The sequence below is a fragment of the Rhinolophus hipposideros genome (assembly GCF_964194185.1).
Source record: "Rhinolophus hipposideros genome assembly, chromosome: 3".
Classification (NCBI taxonomy): Eukaryota; Metazoa; Chordata; class Mammalia; order Chiroptera; family Rhinolophidae; genus Rhinolophus; species Rhinolophus hipposideros.
In genome coordinates this window covers 93574774-93601959 of record NC_138049.1, presented here as the reverse complement: position 1 = coordinate 93601959, position 27186 = coordinate 93574774, and the positions used below count along the sequence as shown (strand labels likewise).

General features: G+C 39.2%; 1 protein-coding gene across 7 annotated transcripts in view; it reads right to left on the bottom strand.

The window, feature by feature from the left end:
• RCAN2 (regulator of calcineurin 2) overlaps positions 1–27186 on the bottom strand; it is a 240799-nt gene that overhangs the window by 87116 nt on the left and 126497 nt on the right. The window contains exon 1 of one of the 7 annotated variants that reach the window (XM_081040434.1): positions 6023–6489. The exons of the other annotated variants lie outside the window; for them this stretch is intronic. Within the exon in view, the coding sequence (XP_080896560.1) occupies positions 6023–6109 (87 nt within the window). The 5' untranslated portion in view covers positions 6110–6489. Of the gene's footprint in view, positions 1–6022; positions 6490–27186 lie in introns of those variants that run through there. 7 annotated transcript variants of the gene reach the window in all.

Here is a 27186-nt window from a genome sequence, read left to right as displayed (position 1 = left end):
ATTCACACCTCTAGATACATTTGCCTTGAAAGAGGAGTATGAAAGCACATATAGTGAATATTTTCTAGGGAAGGTCTAGTTGGGGGATATTTTATTCTCAGATACTTTTAAGATAAATTCTCCATTCTAGGTATAGTGGAGAGTATATATAACATTTTATCTGCTTGAAGTCCTCATTAAATTATCTCAATTTTTTAAAACTTGTGGTTCAGAATCAGCTTAGATTTACAGTTGAAAAAGGATACATTCCATTTACATAAAGATAACATAAATTGTCCCTTTACGTAAAGAAATTCTGGACCAGGCATGGGTTGGAGAGTTTGTGACCTCCTTGGAAAGCTGGGCTATTCACTACAAAGTTGCAATGCCTATTAAGCTTCCATCCTAAACAGGTCAAGTGACAATAAATGTTTCAGTTATCACATTCTTTCTTTTTGTCAATTCTAAGCATCATTAGAAAGTACTAAAACAGCCGATTATACATTATTGATAGTGTACTCAAACAGAATCACTAAGAATGCAAACGGTACTCGCTGAGTTTTACAGTAAAATCTGTTTCTTTAGGAGAACAGTGTTAATGAAGAGGCTATTTTGTTGTTGTTGTTTTTAAATCAATCTGACACTCAATTCAGAGGCAGCAACTGTCAGAGTCTCTGTGACTTTCTAACAGTTAAAAGATCCTTTACACAGATCAGCAAGATTTTAGTTGACTTTCCTGCTTAACAATGTCATTAGTTGAACACTATACCTTGTCTTTCCCTAACATGACAGGTGGCTGAAAAATTTGCCTATTACTCTTCTCAGGGAGCCTCTGTCACTTGCATAAAATCACTTCTCACTCTGTGAAAGATGTGTTCTACTTTCTGCAGAGGCAAGAAAATGGTGCACATTTAAGGATGCTGTTTCTTAAAGTATTTTCTAGGGTTAATTTCTAATATTCACTCCTGTGTAATTCATTTATTTTCAAAACAACCCAATTCTAGTCCATTTTATTATCAAAGAAAGAGCACGTTTTTGTTTTGCTAGAGTGTTAGTATCAGTTATGACCACCTCCTCTCTGACTATCCCCCCGACGCCCCCGCGGCGCCATTCTCCCCATACACTCCCTTTTGGTTTTCAGAAGGTAAACATCTGGAGATATATAACACATATTATTTAATATTACAGCCATTGAATAGAGAATGAGAGTTTCTGTTAACATTTTGATTACTAAGTGTTACCATGATCTCCCTGGAGGGTTTCCAAGTTTGAGAACTAAATCGTGCAAACTCTTCTAAGTTACTGAGTGAACACAGGGTTTTTGAAGATGATGAAAGAGATTTACAGTTTGGCAGAGCCATGAGGTCATAGCTGTGGCCAGATCCTCTCTCCAGCACTGCATTTGCACATAAGCCTGAGAAAATAGGCATGGAGCTTGCCCAGCTGTCCTGAAAAACCAATACAAGTTTCTCTTCCAAATCAATTCCTGATACCCAATACCCACATATTCACTTGTGTCACTTGTCTCTCCTCAAATCAGAGTATCATACCAATTTTGCCTCATCCTTTTCCTCCTACGATTCCCGCCAAACACAACAAATAATTTTAAATTTCCAGTGGTTCAAATGACAAAGAGATTTTATTGTACCAAGGGACCACAATGTGCTGGTTTTTTGTTTTGGTTTGGTTTTTTTCATAACTCACACAACAACATGAGACAGACTATGAGTCAGTAACGTCATACTGTTGTGTGAAAGGGAAAACAAAACACAAAGCAGTCAAGTATTTTTCTCAGTATGATTATCATGTGTCCAGAAGGGTTAAGAGACTTCCCCAAGGTTACATGGATTGGGAGGATATTGGGAAATCCTCAAAAGCAGAGGAGAGAAAAGAGGACTATGAGTCACCATATAAAGGCCCTGGACTTTCAGAAGGAGAATGAAAACTCCTAAGATTCCAAGCATAGAAAAACTTATTATGCTGAGAACAAATATCTACTTATCAACAGGCTTAACATGTAGTGAGGTAATTTGGTTAAGCACAATATCTAAAAAGGGGGCATCCTTAAAAATATAAATTATGCCATATGATAGTGATAGCCTCAGCAGGTCCCTGAATGATTGAATGATAAAAACAGATTAAAGGGGGGGCTGGGTAAGATACGATCACCTCTCTTTGTATTTACTATTCCCTCCCCTGAAATGCTGCACCCTCAGATCTACATGTGGCTCTCCCACTCACTTCTGAATGACACTGGAACAATGACATTTAATACACTGTCACCTCCCCAGAGAAGCTTCCATTGGCCATCCATTCAAAAGTGGGCAAAGGAATCTCTAGAGTAAGACAAATATGGCGGAACCTCATTTGCCGGATTTCCTCTTCTTTTTGGTATTATGATCCAGCGGTGTTGGGTGAGTCTCAACATTTCTGACAGTTTAGACATTGCTAAAACTGCATACATTAAGTCTCATTTTGGAGGATATGCATTAACGTGTTTAAGCAGAGGTTATATTCTAGGTGATTCTTGACCGACCTCACCCATACCTACCTGTGTCTAGAAGATACATGACACTGACTTTATATGATAATCTATGTCTGGGCTCCATTCAGATCAGCCAAAATATAAGTTTTAGGCATGGGGCTGGGCACTGTCAATATTTTTTAAAGCTCTCCATGGAATACCAATGTGCAATCAGGTTTAAGAAGTACTGGACTAAAGTAAAATATACATTTAATCACCTATCTTTGGATCCCTTTCATTTTCCTAAGAGTTTGGCTCTTTGGGGAGGGGAGACTATTTTCAGAAACACAAGAAGAATACTGAAGAAAATTAACCCTACACACACACACACACACACACACACACACACACACACACCCCTCTACAGTTCATCATATCATTGTTTTTCTATTAAGAGCTTCATATTTCTTCATCTCCCGGAGCACTCTTATGCCATAAAACAGACAGCTAAGTTCACGACACAACTAATGGAATTTCTGGAGAAACATAAATATGGCAGAACTCCATTTGCCTGATTCCCTCCTTTTTTAGTACTATTGCTCTAGCAGCTTTGGCAAAATTTAGGAAATTAGAGTCTGAAGGGACCCTAGTGCAACCAGGTGACAGCCACCATTGATGATAAGGCTTTCTAATTTGAGATCAGACACCGGATTTGCATGTACCTCTATCCCCTTCAAATGAACCACTGCACTTAGGAAGGGTGCCTGCTGGTTGCCTAACCCTGGGTGGTTGCTTACCCATGGGGCAACATGTGGAAAGGAAGGCGCTGTAAAAAGCAATAAAGCCTGAAATCAGGCAAGCTAGACACAGGCAGGTGAGACAAACGCTCACAGAAGCCTCTCTTTTCTTTGACAGTAGATATTAAAGACTTTGAAGAAAGTAACTCCTGGCTCCACCATTTAGCTGTTATTGGCAATTAATGACATTTATCTTTGGGGAAATGTTTGGTGCCAGAATTTTACATTTGAACATGATAATAAGCAATGCCCACTCTTGAACAAGGAACATATAGGTTTTCTCAACAACCCTCTTTGGCCAACCTTAATTTATTCATTTCCCCCCTTTTTAATAAGCACAAAGTAGTTCTTAGCTCGATAATGTCACTGTTTTACATTAAATGATTAAATGTTTGAAAGGAAGGGCCATGTTTTCTAAATTGCTAGTGTGTGTGTGTGGCGGGGGGCGTGCATGCATGCATTGTGCGTGTGTGTTTGCATTTGGGGGAATGAGAGGGAAAACATTTTCTATGTCCTGGATTGTTATTGTAAACTCAGAAGTAGGACATTCCAATACACTGGCAAACGTCACCTATCACCTTCAGAGAGGGTCTAAAAAGATGACGATGATGATGGCCATAGCTAACATTTACTAAACACTAAATATTTGTCAGGCACTATGCTAATTTTTTTGCCTGTATTATTTTCTTTAACCTAATACCAAGCCAATGAGGTAGAAACTATTATCCCCACATTACAGATGAGAAAACTAAGTCACAGAAAGCTTAGGTAACTTGCCCCAAAGAGACAAATCCATTGTGATTCAGAGCTATTTAGCAGTACGGACATACGACACATCTTTCCGGTAGGAGTCTTCCCAGAAAACCCCACAAATTTCTGATGAACAGTGTCAGTTGCTCCATAATATGATACTGACTCATCTTCTTTCCTTATTTCCCCTCCAGTCTCTTAGAATCCTATTGCAGCTAAATGCAGTGACTCAAGTGGACTGCAAAATGGAATGCTTTCCCATCCCCATGCCTTTTCTCTTTCTCTATCAAAATTTACCCATTATCAAATTCAAGTACCACTTTCTCTATGAAGCTACTCAAGTACAACCAGCTGTAAGAATTTTGTGTCCCCTTAATTCCATAAGACACTCTGTTTTGATGAAATACTCGGCAAGCAGTTGTTTTTATGTCTATCTCACAGATACCTATGTTCTATAAACATATCTCACACTCCTTCCTGTATAAGCACAATGCCTGGTATATTGCAAATGGCTAATAAATAGTTTGCACTAGCATTTCTTGGACCAAAAAAAGTTCAGACTACCTTATACAGCGCAAGCATGTAAACAACAGAGAACTGGTGAGGAGAGAGGAGAACTACGAAGTTTTAATTCCGTTTCAGCAGTTGGTGAAAGATGTCCCTCTACCCAGTTACCCACACCAAACTTCAAATTGGTTTTCAGCTGGAGGGCCTTTGCGGACTGCTCTCCCTCTGGAGTGCTTAGGGCAGGTACAACTGGCAGGACTGTGAGTCTTTGCCGGCATGTTTCCATTCCGGATGCAAATATAGGCATTATTTTATTTTCTGACCTCAGGATGACAGGGGTAGACACTTCCACAGCACTGGCATTAGGAGCTGGTAAACACAGGGTCACACATTTAAAATACAACAAACCAGACTTTTTCCTCCATTTCAAAAGAGTCATCACAACCACAACACTGAAAGACAGAACCATGTGTTATGCTAGTGAACACGTAAATCTCCACCTGGGAAGTACCTGCACACTCAATAAAGAATTCAAGATCTTCCTTTAAAGGCTAAGGCAAGGGCTGAAAATGATTATGCAATATAATTCCACCTTTCTTCTTCCCATCACACAATGAGCAAACTGTCCTTTGTGTGTGTGTGTGTGTGAGAGAGAGAGAGAGAGAGAGAGAGAGAGAGAGAGAGAGAGAGAAAACTATTTAAATAAAAAGCTTCTACTAGTTCTTATATTAAATATGAGATCAGAGGTGAAAATTCCCATTTTATAAACCTGAAATCCTTTTAATAATATAAAACCAAATGGGAAAATAGATGAGAATGACTACCCTCAGGGAACAATTACCATGACAATTAAACAATTGCTGCAGACAAACAACCAAGGCCAGAGCCACAGAATACTAAATCTTAAGATGGAAAATTATGCCTGAACTTTCTTTATGGACAACTGCTCAGGGAAAACGACTTGCTTCCTTTGCCTAACAACAACAAAAAATTAAACAGCTGCTCTCCAACTTCGATTTCCAGAGAGCTTGAGATTGAAACTGCCATCTGGAGGGCAGCTTTTGTTCAATTTGAAGACCAGATCATGGCATATTTAAGTGACATGCCGTGAAGGGGTTACTGTCCCACTAGCAGGGTGTCCTGGGTGTGATGTTTATTATGTGCGCTTCCTTCATTTAATCATAGATTCAAAACCCCTCTCAACATTCAGGACTGGCAAATTCTCCTTATTGACACAGATAGGAGACTACAAAAACATGTCTACCGTGAAAGGGACGACCGGGGATCACCTCATAGAAAAGGCGAGAAAAAAACAATGGTAGACCTTATTGCATTCAAAATGAATGTGCTGTTTCCTTCTTCTAACTTATTCTAATTAATACCGTCACGCTCTCGACACATGCATTCCTGGTATACGTAGTGAGCCGAAAACTACCTACCAAAGTCTTGTTTCCTTAAACTAAAAAGGCTCTGCCAAGCAGCCTCGGGGACAGCAATAATGAAACATAAGACTGCAGGTGCGTACCTTAACCTCCTGATTGGTAAAGACCTCGATGTCCATCACACAGGCAATCAGAGTGGAAACATCACAGTCCATGCTAGGGGCTGGCATTCCCCTTCCTGATTTGCAAAAGAGTTAGGCAGCCTCTGAGTTGTGCCTGACGGGGTGATGGGAAGAGCCTCCTCCAGGTGGATGATGCCGTGGCCGGCTGGGTGCTGCCTTGCCCTGGGGACGGCCAGAGCTCTGCACCTGGAGCCCACTCCTGCTGAACGCACGCAGCCCTCCGCGTCTGAAGGAGCACAGCAGAGTCACGAAGGGCTGGCTTTCTCATGGCAATGACATCACCACAAAGACTGACACAAGCTGAAGCTATTTTTTTCCCCCAAGCCTTTTATCTCTAGGCAGTGCAGTGGAGCAAATTGAACATGATTATGTGCTAAATCTGAACTCAGACTAAATCAATTCAGGCAGCGCTAGCTAGGAACTGAGTCATAGCTGTTGTTTCAGCCGAGTGCTTATGTTTGCAAAAAGCAGGGGGGGAGAAACTGACACCAGAGGCTCTATTTGGGGGAGGAGGGGAGGGGGTGAAATAATTCTGCAGATGAGCCTCCTGAGGTGAAGGTGTGACAATTTTCTGCCTCAGAGACAAGCAGGAAGTCAAGGCATTTTGCAAATTGCTTTCCTTCTGTTAATTGTCCTGTGCTGCTCGGAGAAGCCACACACGGTCTGAGCATCCTAATGCATCCCAGTCCCGGGGCACAGGCTAAATAGAAATCCATTCTTGGAGTGCCTCAAGATCTGGTCGTCAGTCATTTAGGCAGCCTGGTAAGAGGAGATAATTAGAGGTTTGTGAAATTCTATTTGAAGCACATAAGTGCAGACCAGTAACTCTAAAAGCACCCTTCCAAGCTCGGAATTTCAGGCCACCTTCAAGGTCATTCACACCCAAAGCAGCCTGTGGAAAGGAGTTACAGCAAACGTCTCAGGTGGGGACAGATGGCCGAGTCTAATGGGCAAACACACTGATGTGGGTCATTGTCAGAGCCGCGGGGCTCTGTTTTGCTTGAGACTCTGAACACATCCCATTGCTTTTTCAGTCTCTTTTTCTGGTTGTGAATCTCTGGAGGGCAGAACCATGGATAATTCACCTTCATATCTTGAGCCTTTAGCAGAGTGTCTAGCATGAGAAGGCAGATTAGTTTTTATTTCTCATTAGTTATAAAAGCACCAGTAGAACTCACTAACATTCTAGAAGGATTATTCTCTGTAAGAGTGCAGTTGCATCTCTGGTGCCCATCAGAGCGTAACGATTTGTAACAGATTGGTGCCTTTTTAACCTGGTTGAACAAAGTGGTCCAATTTTGCATGCAGTTGAGAAAGGTGACATTTCAGACTAAAGGTAGACGTTCTGTGATTGGTCCTCACTGGACTACATTTGATCCTAGTGTCCCCCTTCAAAAAGGCATTTCCCATGCTCACTGAAACCTGTCCACCAATACAAACATCTACACTGATGAAACTGTGTGTATGTGTGTGTCACTTACTACATTGTCCAGGGACTGTGGGGAATATGAAATCATATATACAGATAATTCAATGAACATTTACTGAACAATGACCAGGTGCAAAGCTCTGCACCAGATGCTCTAAAGGATAAAATGATGAATCAGCAAAATTTGCTGTCCTCAAGGGCTTAAAATCCAGGGGAGGAGATAAGACATGGAGACAAACATCTATACAACGAGGCCGTGGTGATGGTGGCCGAGGACGTACAGACAGCATTTGGGGGTGCTCTGGAGAAAGAGCAATGATGCTGAAGGGAGCTGTGGCAGGAGCGTCAAGGAGGAGATGACCTCTGCTCTGATCCTAAAACATGGGTAAGACTTTGTCAGACAGAGAAGGGGTGAGGAGAGCCTTCCAGATAAGGGCAGCGGACTAGAAATGTCCAGAGGAAAGAAAGAATAGGGTACTTGTGAGACAAGGTACATTGAAGGTTAAATTTGACTGGAGCCAGGGGTAGACAAGGCAACAAGAGAGAGACGACTCAAAGCCGTGAGGGGCCCTTAGTGTCTATCTGACTAACCACGGAATGCCAAGCAAAGTTTTTGAGAAAGAAAATGGGGGATATATACATATATATATATATATATATATATATATATATATATATATATATATATGTTTGTGTGTGTGTGTGTGTATATATACACACATCTATACACACATATACACATATATACATATATGTACATATATCTATATATAGTCAGCTAAACTGTAAAGTATAAAGTATATACAAAGATAAATGCAATTTTGAATACCGTTAACATCTATTCAAAAAGCAAACTGAAGAAATGGCTTATTTTTTCATATGCCATGGCATATGCTAAAATATATTTTTAAAAGGTCTCATGGCAGCAACATGCTGGTAAGTGTGTAACAATCACCTCTGTGGAGACAAAAGCTCCATGTGTAGCATTTGCTGATTTCTGGAGTGTAAATAATCCTATCACGGGTGATTTCAAGCAATCAATATGAAGTCACTTGCACGCAAAGTTGGGAAGCGATGCCTATCATCTATTCACACCGCAGTGTGAGCTGTCTCCAGCTCACACTGTTTCATCGTCATGGAAATGCTGGTCCATAGAGGTTAAGTCCAGCATGCGTGTCCAGGGCTGGCCAAGGAGCATCTGGGCGTTAGGAGCAACGCATCATAATCACTGGGCTTGTGAATTATTTTGCACTTTCTATTTAGGAAAGACCTACTAAAAGACATATGTGTTATTTCAAGAAAAAGCGCCTTGCTATATTAAGTCTTGGCAGGAGGACATTTGTCTATCCAGGAAGCAGAGCCCTGCTCAAAATTGTAAAATAGTTTTTCAGATATAGCCTCAGTTTCTCCTTTCTGATTTGTTTCTGCCCTGCAGATTCCCTCCTATTCTCAAGAACCCATGAACTTTACACTTTCCTCTTTTAAAATAACTCTTCAAGGACACAGCTCTCAATTCATTTATATTAGCATGAAATGACGGATAACTCATAGCATTACCCATCACAGAGGAATCTGTATTTTAACAGGGGACCAAATCTTAACTTGAGTATATAATGTTTTTAGGGTAGCATTATAAGGCATCAAGAGCATATGATGATTCTGAAATAAAATTACTTTTTTTTATAGGTTGGTTCAACAAATTAGATATACAACACAATTGCCTATACAAAACACTCATTCTTCTATAGACCAGGGCCCCTAGGGGGCTTCCCTGTTAAAAGAATGTCCTGTTTCTCTAGACAGAATGTACTTCCTCGAGCTGGGAGATGACTGGTAGCCTTGGAGGTGGCTAGGGTGTAGTTATAAGCAGCTAGCTGATGGCTACAAGGCCCTACATACCCTGGCTCCTGCTTACTCTCCCAGCTCATCGCATATCATTTTCCTCTTTGTTCTCCATGTCCCAGGACCACTGGTCTTTTTGACATTCCAAAAAAAAAAAAAAAAAAAGCCAATTCTTTCTCATCTCATGGCCTTTCCACTTGCTATTGGCTTTGTCTGAAAATACCCAGATCTCCTCACGGTGGTTGGCTCCTTCTTCTAACCCAGCACTCACCTCAGATATTGTCTCTTTGGTGAAGCCTTCCCTGATCGCCTAAAATAAAATATGTGCACACATGCGTGTGCATGTATGCACACACACACACAGAATCAATCATTACCTCAGCATCTTGATTTTAGTTTTATTCATAGCACTTTTCACTATTTGAAATTACTGTTCATATAGTTCTTTACTTGTTTATTGCTTATTTCCCCAACTAAAATTTAATCTCCACAAAAGCAGAGATTTTTGCTTATTCTGTTCCCTTCTATATTCTCAGGGGCTAGAAAGTGCTTTACATTTTCTAGGTACTCGAATAAGTATCTGCAGTATGAATGGATAAGTGAATGAATCTTAAAAGGTAAGTAGAAGGACTCAACCCAATAGAGGTTCCTCCTGATCTAGGCGTTATGGGAAGGTCCTTGCAGGACGATACATGGGTGTCTGAGTTCAGTAATCACCCCCATCCCTAACAGCTGAAAACCTTGGCACACAGCTCTGTTTAGGAACACGCTTCCTAGCTGGAGTGGTCAGCAAATCTTAGGACTCATCCAAACCCCTGCTCTTCCAATGACCGACCACATTAAGGGAACAGACAACATGGTGCCAACCACTCAAGGGAAGACCACTTCCCTGCCCCTCAGGCCAGGCAGTTCTCTAAGAGGACGGACAGCCAAGCTGATGCACTGACCGCCAAGTGAGCAGGAGATGTGCATCTTTCAATCCTAGAGCAGCAGCCACATCTGTTTTGCTAATGAGCATAGACGTTCCCATTACAACTACGGATTGCCAAAGGCTTTGCTCCTCCGACGTGTCCTTCTGGATCACTTAAGCTGTTTTTCATGTTTATTACAGAAAATTTCAAAGATATCCAGAAGTACAGAAAAAAGTGCAATGAACTTTCACGCACCCATCACTCAGGTGCAAGAATAACTTAGGGCTGATCCCTGCCAGTGGGTCTCAGAGTGTGGTCCCAGACCCACAGCCTCAACACCTCCTGGGAACTTGTTAGAAAAGCAAATTCTTAGGCCACACTCAAGACTGTATCAAACACTCTGGACGTGAGACCAGTATCGTATTTTAACAAGCCCTCCAGGTGATTCTAATGCAAGTTCAAGTCTGGGAACCAGGGCCCCATGTCCCCACCCACCCTCCCACTCACTCCGGGTGATATTGAAGCAGACGTCTGACATCACAGCACTTGGTCTGTAAATAGTTCAGTATACGTCTCTACACGACTAGGGTTCCTGTTTTGAAATCATAATACCTCTCATCATGAAATTCCAAAAGCATGAAATTCCTCAGTATCGTCAAACACCCTACCAGGGTTTACATTTTGCTAACTGCACTACAGATGTTCTCTTTACTCCCCATCCCCTCCCTGGGCCCATTCTGCTGCCCCTTCCTTCCTGTGATTAATAGTTTGTTTACAATGGGATCCAAACTGCTGTCTCTCTCATGTCTCTCCATCAATAGCATCCTCCTCCATCTCTTCTTTTTTTCTTCCTTGTAGTTTGTTGTTGTTGATGATAAAACCATATTATTGGCCCTTTAGAATGTTCCTCAGTGTAGATTTTCTTGATGACCTCCACTTAGTGTCATTTAACCGGTTCCTCTGCTACCGGTCGGTCCTGCTAATGAGATTCAGAGGCTTGATAGATTCAGCTTTGGAAAGACTGCTTCCTAGATAGTGGTATGTACTTCCACAGGGTGGGGGGGGGGTATGTAAGGCCCAGGTGTCTCTCTTTTGTGTATTGGAAGACTCTCATGCTCAAGGCCTAGATTCATTCTTTCCTTTGGAGTTGCAAAATGATGGTAATATGTCTTCATTTGTGTATTGAATACTTCCATTAAGAGGAACTACTTCTCATCTACTATGTAGTTCCCCTGAGCTGCATTTTTGGAAGACAGGCAAAAATAAAAGGTATTCTTTTCCTTTATTAGCTAGTTAGAGAGAGAGAGAGAGAGAGAGAGAGAGAGAGAGAGAGAGAGAGAGAGAGAATTGTTCCCGTATTATCCTTCAGAGATCACTGAGGGTTTTTTCTTTTTTAAGCATCATTGTGAATTTGTTAAACATATTTGATGGGTTTAAATCCACTGTAGTTTTGTTACTGATACTTAAGTTGCCCATCTTTCGCTGGTGAGAGTCTCATGAGGTTGGTTCCCGTGTCATTTTGACACAATTCCAATCACCTTCTGGCATGACAAGGTGTTCCAGGCTCATCTTGTCTATCTCTTGCCCCAGATAAGGAATTAGCCATTTTTCCAATGAGCCTCAGTTCCATTTAGTGAGTATTTCAACGTATTTTAAGATCCTAGCTGATATACTTAGATACACAGATAGGTGCTGTTTGCACTGGGTGGTTATTGCTTATAAACTTTTTTAGTGGACAGAACTAGGACATACACAAATATATTTTAAAGTTAGCATACATCATGAATTCAGACTGATGATTCCAATTCAAACACAGGACTACTGTGTTCGTGCTAAAACTCACCAGGTTTCCATCTGCATCCTCTTAATTCCACATCAAATATCTTGGTTCTAACCAGCAACACAATCACCCATTTGCCTTACCCCACACTATACACACAGCCTCAGAATCACATTATTAATACTACCACGAACAATTACAGATTTCTTTCCCTGTGTTTTTTGTGTTTTGTTTTGTTTTGTTTGTCCTTTTGGTAGAGCCTAGACAGGAGGTACATAGTACTGAGTCTTATAAGTCACTGGGAATAGTTCCTGTATTCCACCAACTGGATACCAAGTTAGGTTCATCGGTTTCTAAAATGTTTACTTTTAGAAACGTTTACTTTTAAAGGTGCATTTGTTTCTAAAAGATTTCAAAATTTGTTTACTTTTTTTCAAAAGTAAAACCTTTTGATTCACAAGGACTGCCTTCCCAATTAAATTTAATTTTGTTTTATAATTATGAAAAAAATATTATATGGTTCACAAATCAAAACCAATCGACAAAGAAATCTAGCTTCCATTACTGTTTTCTCCAGCCCATTCCCTCCCTAACACCCATACACGTTACTTTATGTTTATTGTTTATCCATTCTCATTAAAAAACAATATGAACAAATATATGTATGTTATTTTCCCTCCCTGTCTTAGACCAATGATAGTCTATTTTGTATACTTTTCTGTCTTGCCTTTATCACTAAAAATCATGATTCTAGAGATCACTCCATAGTACTATGTAGAAATATTCCTATTCCCTTTTTATAGCTGTATAGTATTTTAGTGTGTGGATTTACCAAGTGTGTGCAATTAGGCCCTTATTATTTCCAGTTTTTTGCTACCATGTTTCCCCGAAAATAAGACCTAGCCAGACAATCAGCTCTAATGCGTGTTTTGGAGCAAAAATTAAGACCCAGTCTTATTTTACTATAAGACCGGTTATAATATATAATACAATGTAATGTAATATAATATTATAATATCAGGTCTTATATTAATTTTTGCTTCAAAAGACGCATTAGACCTGATTGTCTGGCTAGGTTTTATTTTCGGGGAGACACGGTAGCAAATATAGTGCAGCAAGAGACAGACTTTGCTCACGCTTTTTCATCTTTTGCCACTGTATCTTTGGAGCAGTTTCTAGAAGTGCTGGGTTAAAAGGCAAATGTATATGTAGTTTTGCTAGATACAGCCAAATTCTCCTCTGCAGGAGCTACTGTTTTGTTTCCCACCAGCAATTTATGAGAAAGTGGTTTCCCCACAGCAGGTGTTGTACACTGTGCTGGATATCTGCCCACCTGGTGAGTAAGGTGTGGTTATCCCAGTGGAGCTTTGATTTGCATTTCTCTTATTATGAGGACATCTAAGGATCTTTCTATATGTGAACTAGTACAGCATTGTTCCAATTAGTACCTCCCTATCTTTTCTCCACCTAGTGCAGACTCCATTTCTGACTGGAGCAAGCAAAATGTCCTAATCACCAACTAACACTCCTCAGTGAGTTTTAGTTTGCATTAATCTACTTATGAGCAAAGTGGAACATCTGTTCATATGGAAGAAGGAACCGTGTGCCTTTCATCTAGGACACCTCACTGAGGTCTGGTCATCACATGCCAAAAACGCTCTCATCTTAAGGATCTTGCATTTGGTGTTCCCTTAGTTGGAATGCCATTTCCCCTGATCTTAGCAGGGCTCATACTTCCATAGCATTCAAGGCTCATACTCATATGCCCCTGCCTCAGAGAAGCCTACCCTCATCAGCCCATCTAAGCAGCACTTTTCTCACTATCTCCTTGCCCCATTTTATTTTTCTTCAAAACACTTATCACTAATTGATGTCATATATTTATTTGTGCAGTTTCTGTCTATCTCTCCCTTTGGAATATAAGTTTCACAAAGGCAGAGTTCCTCTACTTTGATCCTGTGGTGCCCCCACGTGCCTACAACGGGGCTGCCACGTAGTGGGAATTTAATGAATGTGTGTTGGGGGAATGAATGACTGAATGAGTGGAATCCTTTTGCTCTGAGAGCCAGCTGAGAACAGGTGCCACTGGGAACATGGACAAGAAAGAAATCTATCACATGGGTTCATAAGAAGGGAGAGTGAAGCAAATGAAGGCGCCTCAGCTCACTGGGTAATGGGGATGGTGAGGTGGGAGCAGGGGAGGTCCATAAGAAGTGAGGACACGGGAAGGGGAAAAAGAGAGACACAAAATGCAAAGTCCCCGTTCTTTAGAAGTCCCGTGCTAAGTGGCAGATGCAACAGACTTGGGGACTGTCCTCATCCCACCACTGCCCAGTTAGCACCTCCTGAGGCCCTACAAATATCGTACAGCTAATCGCCGACTGGCTCTCCGAAGAAGCCACCATCATTTCTATGCCTAATCCTCCTCCCCAGTTCCCAGGGTTTTATCCCTGCCTTGATCCATTGTTTAGGAAGACAAATTTCTCCCTTCCCATCCTCCACATCTAAATCTGATGGTGGATCTTAGATCGGGCAGGTCTATGCCTAAGAAGCTGATACATTTGAAAAAGTACAGGGATGAAAATAAATGGGGTGTTTGCTTAGCACTCCTGTCTTCTGGGCATCAAATTCCTGGGAACTGCGCTTCCTCTTCTCATCCTGGATTCACCAGAGGGTGCAAAGCCAGTCAGAGTTTGTGAGGATTTTCCAAACCAAAACGGGGCCAAGAGCGTCAGTCCCCTGTGGTCCCAGGAGCTTGGGGCTACTGCTGGCCAAGTGTTTCCACCATTAAACCAAATTCAGACATAAACAGAAAAAAAATGTATAGAAAGGAAGTCCTTGGAAGCATTGGAGTCCTCATTTCTAGTTATTTCTGAGGCCCAGTAGCACCCTGTCCTTCCATGGGTCACTTATTCCACTCTCCCCTTGGTTATAGTAAATATTCTAGTATCATACCAACCAATGCCTCCCTTTTCTCCCAAGCTAATTCAGATATCGTTGCAACCAGGAAAGTCCTGGCACGCGCGCTCTCTTTCTCTCTCTCTCTCTCTCTCTCTCTCTCTCTCTCTCTCTCTCTCTCTCTCTCTCTCACACACACACACACACACACACACACACACACACACACACACGCCTAGATTAAATAACACGGGACAATAAAGTAGGAATCATTCATCGGGGCCATTCAGGTTTCCAAATTGCCCCCAGAAATGTCTTCATCCACCCAATTAGACTTGAGGGGAGGGAGCTGGCACCATCCTAAACCTCCATTCTAAGGTGACAGCAAAGTCCCAGAGTGGATATCTACAAAGAAAACCTCCTCACAAAATCATCTCTCTATATCCACTCACTTTACCCACTCATCCCTCCTTCAGGTTGTAGAGCTATCTAACCAGCTTTTGGTCACCTGCTTTGAAAATCTGTATGTTAGTCTGATACCTACTCTGTCTGGAATATCATAGTTACGATTTTATCCTGGTCTTAGTTGAAACTTTATCATCCTGTCACACTATCATCTACTTAGGGCTAATCTTGTGAAGTCACTCTGCAAAAATTCATTAGCATTCTGTTATTTAAACTTCATGATAGGCCCCATTGAGAGAGTAGAAAGTAATTTGCCCAAGGTCAAACAGCTGGAGAGGGGTGGAGCTAGGTTACATCCAAATGGCTGGTCTCCAAAGTATGAGGTCTTAAAAATCTTTAATGTTCTGGAGGAGAGAATGTGAACACATCTGCACTCTGGGAATAATTCTAGTGAGGATGTGAAGGCTGGATTGGAAAGTAACGAAGGCAGGAGTGAAAAAAACTGACATCTCAAAGGAACTTTAGGAAGGTACAAATCAACTTGGCTGCATTTTTTTTTACTGAATTATCTAAATCAGTGGCCATGATGAACCAAATTAGGCACTGAGCAATGCCATAGCCATTGTAGAATTATAAGAGAGAACTCAGTGACCAGACTGGGTGAGGGAGAGGGGAGGGGTATTAGGGACAGTGAGGGAGGTGTTCCTCAGGTAAGGTTTCAGAGTCTTATCTCCAAGGTGAAGTTGGTACCAGTGACCAGGAGAGGTTTCTTAAAGAGATGAAAGATTCCCATCTCCCAGCAAAATCAAGAAAACCTTCAAAGAAAGAGTAGGGCATTTGCTATGGATGCTGGATAGAACTAAGAAGATCTTATAAGCAAGGTCTTATAAGCAAGGTTAGGGGTTTGTTCATGGACCAGTGACCAGCCCATTTAGTTGGAATATAAAGTCTGAGTAGGGCAATAATGAGTTACAAGATCGGAAAGGGGTGGCGGGGGTGGGGTGGGGTTGTGGCCACACAGATGAGGATTTTGAGTGCCAGGGTGAAGAATGAATATATTTCACTCAGGAGGGTATGGGATCTATCAAAAGTTTATGAAAACATCTAGGTTGCACTGGAGTGGAGAAGGACTGTAAATTTTGGTAATTCCAAACTCTTGCCAGAAGGCACCGAAGGCCTGGATTATGGAGATGCAATAGAAATATAAAGAAAGAAATGGATATGAGAAACACGGTGGAGATAAAATGTTCAGGATTTCACGATGGCTGTCAAGGTAATGGTTGGGATGGGGAGTAAAATGAGGACGAAGGCAGGTTGGAGTTAGCAGAGAAAGGGAGGCAGGGAGGTCAGGAAGAAGGAAGGAGATTCTAAAGTTCCAAGCCTGGGTAGATGGAGACAATTTTAGGTGAAATAGCTTAGGTTGGCAGGTGAGAAGAGTAAATTGTGGTCAGTTTTATACACCCATTATAGTGAGATACACATTTAGTCATTTCAATCTTTAGCAATTATCATTAACCGTCACATTAGCAAAAAGGCAAAAAAGGAGGGCATGGGTAACAACTGAGATGATGACTTACTGGGGAAACAGGTACTTGTCTTTATAGGTATTAATTAGGGGTGGACGCTACTGCAAAGCTCTTATAGTTTGAGAAATCAAGACTCTAGAAATGACTCCTTCTCACTTTATCTCCATTTTGTTCTACTAAAATCTACCACATGGAAAAAAATAACAGGACATCTGTGAATAGTGGTCCTTCTCTGCAACTGTTCCTACTCTCTTTTCACAAAGGTCTAGACTTTAGTTTGAGGAGTGCATACATAAAAGTATTCGGTGAGTCTCACTCATTATTTGAAATTAAAGAATCACGAAGCAAAACAATACTTCTAGAAAAGCAACTGTACCATTTTTTAACCTGAACTTCTATCCACTAAGCCTGCTGGGCTTCCTGTGCTCCCTGTTTTAATAGTGACACCACCTCCCACCCAGCCACTAGCGTCATAGACTCGGTCATCCTTGATTCCTTCCATCAGGGTCCATAGTCTGACGATGGTGCAGGGCTGGTTGACCCAAAAGGATCAATGAGGTTGTCAAAAGGCCCTGTCTCTCTGACTCTGTCTTCTGAAGGTCAGTGGCATTCTAAGAGAAGGACTACCTGTGTTTGCCGTAGGGAGCAGGAGTTAGAGAAGCTTTCCCTACGCAAGGAATGTTTTGCTGAGCCTTGAAAGGTAAGTGGTTTTCTGGATGGCAAACACGTAAAGAGATGACATTTGAAGTGTAGGTGGGGATGGGGATGGAATGATGTGTCGAAGCAGGAGACATCGTGAGTAGCCCAATATTGCAGAAATTCCCAGGGGGAGTTAAGGATTAGGGGTGGACATCATGGAAAACACAGCAAGACTGTTAGGCAAGGGCCTGACCATTTTACAGACAGGAATTTCAATGTTGTCCCATAGGAAGAAAGAACTAGTGAAGGCTGCAACAGTAGCATCTTGACTTTCTCTGCTATTGATTCCATCCTGCAAACAATCTGCGGTCAGAAAGATCTTTCTAATAAGAAAATACGATCATATTACTGTCCTTGAGAGTGGAATATAAAGTTGGAACCAGGGCTGCATGTATGCAAGGAATTAAACTGTGGGTCCTCCAATAACATCATTTCATTCAAGTTGTGTTGTTATAATGTTGATGAGAAAAAAAAAAATTTGATTCCCGGCAGAAGCCGCGGTCTGTGTGGAGTTTGCATGTTCTCCCATTGTCTGCATGGGTCTTCTCTGGGGACTCCAGTTTCCTCCCAAGTCCTATAGGTGTGAGGTGACCTGGGTGTCTACATGGTCCCAGTCTGAGTGAGTGTGGGCGGGGGTGAGTGCGCCTTGCAATGGAAGGGCGTCCTGTCCAGGGTGGGTGCCTGCCTGGTCACCGTCCAGCACTGGAATAAGCTGGTTGGAAAATAATTATCTTACTTGTTTTTATTAATCATTCTTAAATGTGTGTATAGCTCACATTTATTTTACTGTTGAATATTAGAAGTGTTTCGGGTCTTTATTTAGAAGTTTAGTGATGATTTTGTGACCAGAAATATGCCTTGGAACTTAACTCTTGTTTATGTCAGCTTGTGGTAAAACTGGTTTCGATATATGTCGTTTTGCTTAATGCTGCAGTTTCCAAGAACCTATTGATGCTGTAGCAAGGAAATGTTTGAAATTCAATAGGTAAATAGGCCTCTGAGACTGTGCTGCCAATTCCTCCTGCTGCTCTAGGGGAAGGCCAGCCTCCTCCCCTAAAATAATGCAGATTACTTCCACATACATAAATCCATTATAGCTCTTATCCTGCTGTATGGCTTAAATGGTTTATTGCAATCCTCAGCACTTAGCACTTTGGCATAAAGCAAGTAAACAAGATAATGTCTGATAAATGAATGAAAGAATGCATGAGTGAATGACAAGACAAGCTAATGCCATCTTCACTTTCTTTTCATGAATGGATTATTTCTAAGCCATTCTCTCTTAGTAGCAGCTCCATTTGCTTTAGTCTTCGGTGCTTAGCACGAAGTTTCCTACCTCACCACCCTATTCCTTAACTCCTCAAGCTTTGAGGTTCCTGGATACTTATACTGGAAAAACTAAGAAGCATAGCCATGAATGTATTTATGTGTATAGAGATGGCTGAAAGTCTACCAAAGGTTGTGCTCCTTCCGTAGTATAAATCTGTTTCTGGAAAGTAGTTTTCCAATCAGGGTTACAGTTCCCAGTCCAAGAGTAATCCTGTGAGTGAGTTCTGGCTGTGGAGTGGGCCAGAATAATATAATACAAAGACAGAATTAATGTATGCCACTCTCAGGCTTGCCCCATAAGAACTCTCTGCAGGACCCTAATTGCTCTTCTTGCAACTAATCTTTGGAGCCAAGTGTTGAAGATGACAGAGTCCCTTTCAGCCTACGTCTCTGAATGACTGCATGGAGCACACTCCCATTTCCTTCATCCTCCGCCCCTATAACACTGTCAGGGGGGTTTTACATCAGTGGGAAATAAACCTCTTTTCTAGTAAGCCCCTGAAATTTTAGGGCATATCTGGTGGAGCAGAAGCATTACCTTAACCAATATAGCATGTGTGTGTATACGTGTGTGTTAAAATATGTGCTCTCTGAACGCAAAATCCAATTTTATATAGAATCAAAAACCAAATGGAGATAGAGCCAGAAGTAAGAGGATTTAATTCTTGAATGTGGGAAATCTTTCATTTTACATTTAATTTGAATGTCTTAATTTAGCAGATGGGCAGGTAGTCATATTGTTCTTTGATATGTAATGGTTAGTATGATTCAAGACAGAGAACAAGGGAGAAAATGGAGCTCAAGAAAAGAGCTGAAAGCAAAAAGAACAAAATGAGTAAGATCAGAAAAGATTTTTGGGTGAAATTGATTTTTTTTAAACAGCTGATTTAGTAATAGACATTGATTATGATTGGTGAAACAAATAAATCATCACGATTATACGTAAGAAATATAAGTTATCAATACATTATGATTATGTCACTGGATCTTGTCAAACTGCAAACTGCTAATCCCCTGTACTTTAAGATCCCTCCTGCCTAGAAATACTAGGGAGGGACATCCCATGACTTGCTCTGTGTTTCTAACCCTTCTAGGGTGGGCCTAAGAACAAAGGCATCATCTGAAAAAGTAAATTTTATGTCCTACCTCATGTGTTCTTTCATTTACTCTCCCTTTGCAAGAAGGGGCTCTGGTAAGTCAAAAAGCTTTATCAGAGGAAAGTATAGAGGAAGAGGTAAGAAACCACAGGTAAATGCACAAAAGGGCAGTTTCTGGTATGTCAGGCTGATTATACACACTTCACACTACCTAGATTGGGATTTGGGGTGGGGTGTCCATTGGGCATGTAAATACCTTTGGAAATTTCCAAAACTTTGAGAAATCAAATTTTTCCTTTGACTGAGCTAGGTCTTTTGAGTGTTCACATAGAGGTAGAGGGTCAAGTGTAGAAAAAGGTTGGCTATGGAGCTGGCTATGGCGGACTGTCTCTAGGCTCAAGGGAACAAGAGACCAAGTGATTTTCTAATTACTTTTTAGGTAAGCCAGACAAATTCATCAGAATAGGTAAGGAGAAAGAGTCTCGGGGCAATTGCATCACAAGGTAAATATTGTTTATTTGGATGGAGTTTTCTTTGTGCTGTGTCTTTGGGATAGCTGGTATGGAAGGCAATGCAGGAAAAGATATAGAATTCCAGCAGAGGATACATAAATAAACTTATCAAATATAAAGTTGTCAATAAGCATGGATCTGGAGGATGTATTTACATTTTTGGTGTTGTTATTTTTGGTAGAGTATAAATGGAGTGTTCAATACTCTGTTAGTGAAAATGTAACTTGGGAACAATCTTCCCGGAATGCCGAAACCTTTAAAAACTTAATGAAGTACACAGAAACTCCCACTTCTAGTTAAATGTAGAAAGCTGTAGGACACTACTCTGCCACTCTCAAAAAGAATAAGCCACACACACTACACAATCACAAATTTAAAAAAACCCCTTCAGAGAGCTGAAGAAAAAGAAACCTAAATGAACTAAATTCCATAAAGCAATAAGCCCTTCTCATGAGAAAAGAGATATGTGTCTGTTTTCATCTTCCATGTAATGGTGGAAGGAAGTAGAATTCACCAGAGACAGGTGTAGGGAGGAACCAGATGAACTCCTAACAAACTTTTATAGTTTCATGCAGGCTGGAATAATGGATTAGAATCCCACTGAGTACAGAAAAAGAGCAAGTCTATCAATTGAATACTTTATCCAGACTAAAACTAAAATAAAGAAAAAGAGATCTGTGGGACAATCTAAACTATTCTGACATATATATCATAAGAGTACCAAAAGTAGTATCCAAAAGTAGAAAAGACAATAATGCAGAAGAAATATTTGACTAGATAACAGACAACATTTTCTCCAAGTCCAAGAAGCTCATTAAACCCCGAGATGACCACACCTAGACACATTATACTGTGTTTCCCCCAAAGTAAGACCTACCCAGACAATCAGCTCTACTGCATCTTTTGGAGCAAAAAAAATCTTACAGTAAAATAAGACCAGGTATAATATAATATAATATAATATAATATAGTATAGTATAGTATAGTATAGTATAACATAACATAACATAACATAACATAACACACCATCACATAACATAACACCGGGTCTCATATTAATTTTTGCTCAAAAAGACGCATTAGAGTTCATTGTCTGGCTAGGTCTTATTTTTGGGTAACACTGTAGTTAAGCTCCCTAAATTCAAAATTAAAGAGAAAATATTAAAAGCAGGAAGAAGAAAAAGACATATTACATATAGTGGACAACAATAAAAATGATGACTGACTTCTTATGAGAAACTAATGATGGCCATAACCAATGAAACAATATATTTAAAGAAACAAAAATGATAAACTATCAACCTACATTTTCATATATAGCAAAAAATAACTTTAAAATATAAGAGTAGAACTTTATCTGTTGCTTATGAAGATATAAAACAGCGTGCCACTTTGGAAAATAGTTTTGTAGTTTCTTAAAAAGGAAATTACTATGCCACCCTCAAAAAGAATAAGCCACACACACTACACAATCACAGATTTTAAAACCCCTTCAGAGAGCTGATGAAAAAGAAACCCAAATGAACTAAACTCCATAAAGCGATGAGCCCTTCTCATGAGAAAAGAGATATGTGTCTGCTTTCCTCTTTCGTGTAATGGTGGAAGAAACAATTCACCAGAGACAGGTGTAGGGATGAACTGAATGAACTCCTAACAAACTTTTATAGTTTCATGCAGGCTGGAATAATGGATTAGAATCCCATCGAGTACCAGACAAAGAGCAAGTCTGTAAATTGAATACTTTATCCAGACCAAAACTAAAATAAAGGAAAAGAGATCTGTTGGACAATATAAAGAGGAATAGAGAAACATAAACTAGATGGAACAAATGAAACACAAATGGCAAAATAGTGGACTTAATTGCAATCCTACTGATAATTAATTTAAATGTAAATGGATTATAGACACTTTAATTAAAAGGCACAAAATTATCAGGCTGGATAAAAAACAAGAAAGCAAGAATCAATCTCTTTCTCTCTCTCTCTCTCTCTCTCTCTCTCTCTCTCTCTCTATATATATATATATATATATATATGTATATGTACATATTACATATATATATATATATATATATTATACACACACACATACATAAAAAATACATTTTTTAAATCTAAGGACACAAACTGGTTAAAAGTAAAAGATTAGAAAAATATAAAACATGCAAACAGAAAGCATAAGAAACTTGGTGTGTCTATATTAGTATCACACAAAGTAGACTTTAAGACAAAGAGAATTACCGAGATAAGAATATATATTTTATCACTCAAAAATCAAGACAATAGGGGTGGCCAGTTAGCTCAGTTGGTTGGAGCGTGGTGCTGCTAACACCAAGGTTGCCGGTTCGATCTCCACATGGGCCACTGTGAGCTGAGCCCTCCTTAGGAGAGTCAACTATACCATTGTAGCATGAAAGCAATATGTAACTAATGACCATGGCTATTTCCCAAAAACAAAACAAAACAAAACAAAAACAACAACAACAAAAAAACTTCACACAAAAAATCAAAACAATATAACAATCCTAGATGAGAATGTACTTAGTAACAAAAATTCAAAGTACATAAGGCTGAATTTGACAGCACTAAATGGAGAAATACAGATCTACAATATCAGTTGGATATATTAACACTTCCCTATCAGAAATTAATAGAAAATATAAATAATCATTAAAGATAAAAAACATTTTAACAAATCTACAGACCAATTTGACCTAATTGACATTTATAGAACACTATACCCACCAACTGCGGAATACACATTCTTTTCAGATGTACATAGAACATTCATCATGACAGACCATATGCTAGACTATAAAACAAGTTTCAATAAATTTAAAAGGGTCAAAATCACGTAGATCAGAGTTTCTCAAAATTTCTAAGCCCATGGGGTCTTTGAGATGCTTTTAGGAGCTCCTTAAGGACAAAACTATTTTCAAAATATTGAGATATTGTTTTTGTTTTTCATTCTCATTCTTTCATGAGTGTGCAGTGAAGTTTTCCAGAAACTGAATGACTTCTGATGTCATACAGATTGAATAAAGAAACAAATGTGAAAAACCAGTTGTTTTTTATTAAGCCAGACATTAAACATGTTTGCAAAAATATAAGCCACTGTTCACTCTTTATTGTTGTTCTGAAAAATATAGTTGTTTTTCATAAAAATACTATTTACATTAAAATGTTATTTTTAAATGGCTTAATAAAAAACTTAAATCTTCTAACTTTTAATTTCTAATATGTAAATATAAACAGATATAACCCACATAAAATTTGCACCTTCAATAATTTTTAAGAGTGTAAAGGTAGTGAGATAAAAAATTTTGATAACCCCTGATATATAATGTGTTCTTTGACCATAGTGAAATTAAGTTAGAAGTCAATGAAAATAAGACATCTAGAAACTCCCAAGTATTTGAAAATAAAACAACACTCTTTTGAATAATTCTTCATTCAAAAAAGAAATCTAACAAATTTAAAAACTGTTTAAAACCCAATGATAATAAAACAATATATCAAAATTTGTGGGACATAGCTAAAGCACCATTTAGAGTAAAATACATGGCTTTGAATGTCTACATTGAAGAGTAAAATTAATAAATAAGCACCAATTTTACACAACATCTTTCAGAAAATAGAGAAGGAAAAAACACTTGATTCATTTTATGAGGGCAGCATAATCCTGATACCAAAATTTGTTAAAGATATAAATATAAATATGCATAATCTTTTCCTGATAATATAGTTAGTAATCGCTTCAAAACAATCATTAGAGATATAGATAAATATTTAAGTGCAAGAGTTATAACAGTGAAAAACATATTCAATGATTAGAACTAGTTAAATAAATTATAAGTCTGTATGATGAGACACTATGTGTCTTAATTATTAAAGTATGTTCTCAAAGGAATTAATGCCATGGCAAAGACATAAGTTAAGTAAAAAAATGTAGTCTGATCCCATTATTACATGTAACATACATACTACATATAAAAAGCCTGAAAAGAAATGCATCAAAATATTAGTAGTATTTAACTCTGAATTGGAGGGACTGCCATTAATTTTTGTTTTCTTTTTTTTTTTATGTATTTTCCAAATCATGTGTAATATAAATGTGTCTCTTTAACAACAACAACAACAAAAATCCTATCTGTTGTTCAAAAAATTTTTTGACTAATGCAACACTATAATTCACAGAATGATATTTCTCTGAAGACCCTTTGAAATTCATCAGTCCTCTGCCTCCATTTGACAGATGAGGAAATTCAATTTCCTTTCCTGGGTGGACACATATAAGGTTCTTAGGTTATACATCAAGTTCGTGATAGAATCAAGTCCAGAATCTGGATTCCCCTCCTCCCAATTCCATGCCTTTCCCTTTAGGTCACAATGTAAAGAAAATGGCATTTATTATCATATATATGAAAATTCTTCAGATTTAATCACTGCTGTCTAGTCTGTGAACCCAGAAGATTTATTCTGGTTTAAGTCATAAATTCAAATGTAAAGTATTTGAACTTACGCTTAAAAGTATACTATTAAAAATCTCAACAAAAATGTAAGGGGTAAGTAATTTCTACATATTTTATAAGGAGATGGGTATTTTTCCTACCTGAATTTTAATATTTTCCCATGTTATCTAAAATACACCACTTTACTAAAAATCTCAAGACAATCCATTAAAATTGGAATTACCAACTGCATAAAAAAGCTTAACGGTCTATTAAAGAATTCTGGCAAAAACAAACAAACAAACAAAAAACAAAGAAAACTAGTCATTGTTCAAAGTGTCCAGGTTTCACTCAATGGAAGATTCAGCTTAAAGATCATTCTCACATCCAAAATTTAGATAGACTTATGAAGAGATAGCTGTTTAATAAAAACTTTCCCAAAAAACAAAAGGCATATTTCTTTCTTGGCATATTAATAAGTAAATCAAGTCTGTATGAGAATACATAAGCAAGACCCTTTTTTTGTTTAAAACCTGGAAAATACTATATTGTGATTTAAACCAAAGCATACATCATTTTCAACCATAAAAACTAGATTTCCAGCGACAGCACGTCTAGTAAAACACCTGAAATGATGTTTGTGTCACTTTCTGAGAAATTAAATGCCATTTTATGGTGGATTTAAGGTGACTGAACCCAGAAATAGTACACAAAAGGAAAAAACAAAATTCACATTCAGTGGCAGGATTTGTATGTCAGATCACAACCGTCACTATTTGATTGGGTTAAAGAGGCTAATACAGAGGGTGCCAAAGAAATGTATACACATTTTAAGAAAGGGAAAAATATTATTAAAATTGTAATACTCAATATATACCAATAACAAAGAGGAATACAAGTCACGTTTGACTTCTGCAATTACAGGTGGGGCTCAAAGTGGTTACCATCAGCGTCCAGACACTTCTGATGACGGCGAAATACTGCTTGAGCAAAGTTGACCAAAGTGTCCACTTGTATACATTTTTGGCACCCCCAGTATATGTTCTTTTCCTTAAATAGTCATAAAGTGAATTAAGAATCCTGGATGACAACCAGCCAGCTTTTCCTCCAATGTGCAGGAAATACCTGTTGGGGCAATGGGCTCTTGGACCCCTTTTCTATTCCAAGCCTATTTTGAGGGGTTTCCCTGCCTTTCCACTAATTCTGTAGGTCCATTTGTGGCCCTTCACATGCCCACAGAGCTTCTTTCTGTCACATCTGATCTTCTCTGCATGATCCTTTATTATTCTATCAATTTTTGCTTGAAAACACATTGGCCAGGGAATCAGGGTTCAAACTCAGGCTCTGGTTTTACCCCCAACTGCCTGGGTGGGCTAGGGAAAGGCATCTACTATTTCTGGGCTTTCATTTCCTCAACTGTTTGATGAGTGGATTGGTTCAGGCAGGAACAGCAACTTGGAGCGCTATATTGAGAAAGACTCTGAGGCCATTTTCAGACCTCTCAGGAAAGAATACTCAGCCAGCAGTGTCTGCCTGTGACACAGGGGAGACTGGTGACAATAAACCCTCTAAGTCTGAATAAATGATATGAAATGAAACCTCAGTAAGACATTTTCCCCAAATTATTTCCATTGTTCTTTTTCCCTGACTACAGATAATCGAGGACGCTATTCCCAAATTGTTTGCCACCCAGCGTTAGATGACAATGACAATGTACTTCCATTACAAAGGCAAATGTGACAAATCCTATTTCACAACAGGAACCATCAGTCAGAAAGTGAGCCATTTTCCCCAAACCATAAAGGAAATCCAAAACAAATACTAAAATTAAGGGGCATATATTCACTAATAAATATCTTAATGCATCATCTGTATTTGTTTCACAGCTTTTATTGTGCACTGACTGTATGCAAAGTCATAGGAGAGTCACTACTAAGGGGAGAAGAAAAGGGGAAGAGAACAGAATAACTCAGGATTCTTAGTCTAAGAAATTTTAAATCCAGTGGGCAAGAAAGATATACACAGATAACACAAATTGATACACAAATGTTCATCTCAGAGAAAGATGGAGTCACCCTTTATTCCTCTTTCTCTCATCTACATCCAACCCATATGCAAATCCTGTTGACTGAATTTTCAAAGTCTATCTCCAACCTGACCATTCTTGCCTCTTTTACCCCTATCACCCCTGTTCAAACCATCATCTTCTCTTACCTGGACTAATGCCAGAGTCTCCTGGCTGGGTTC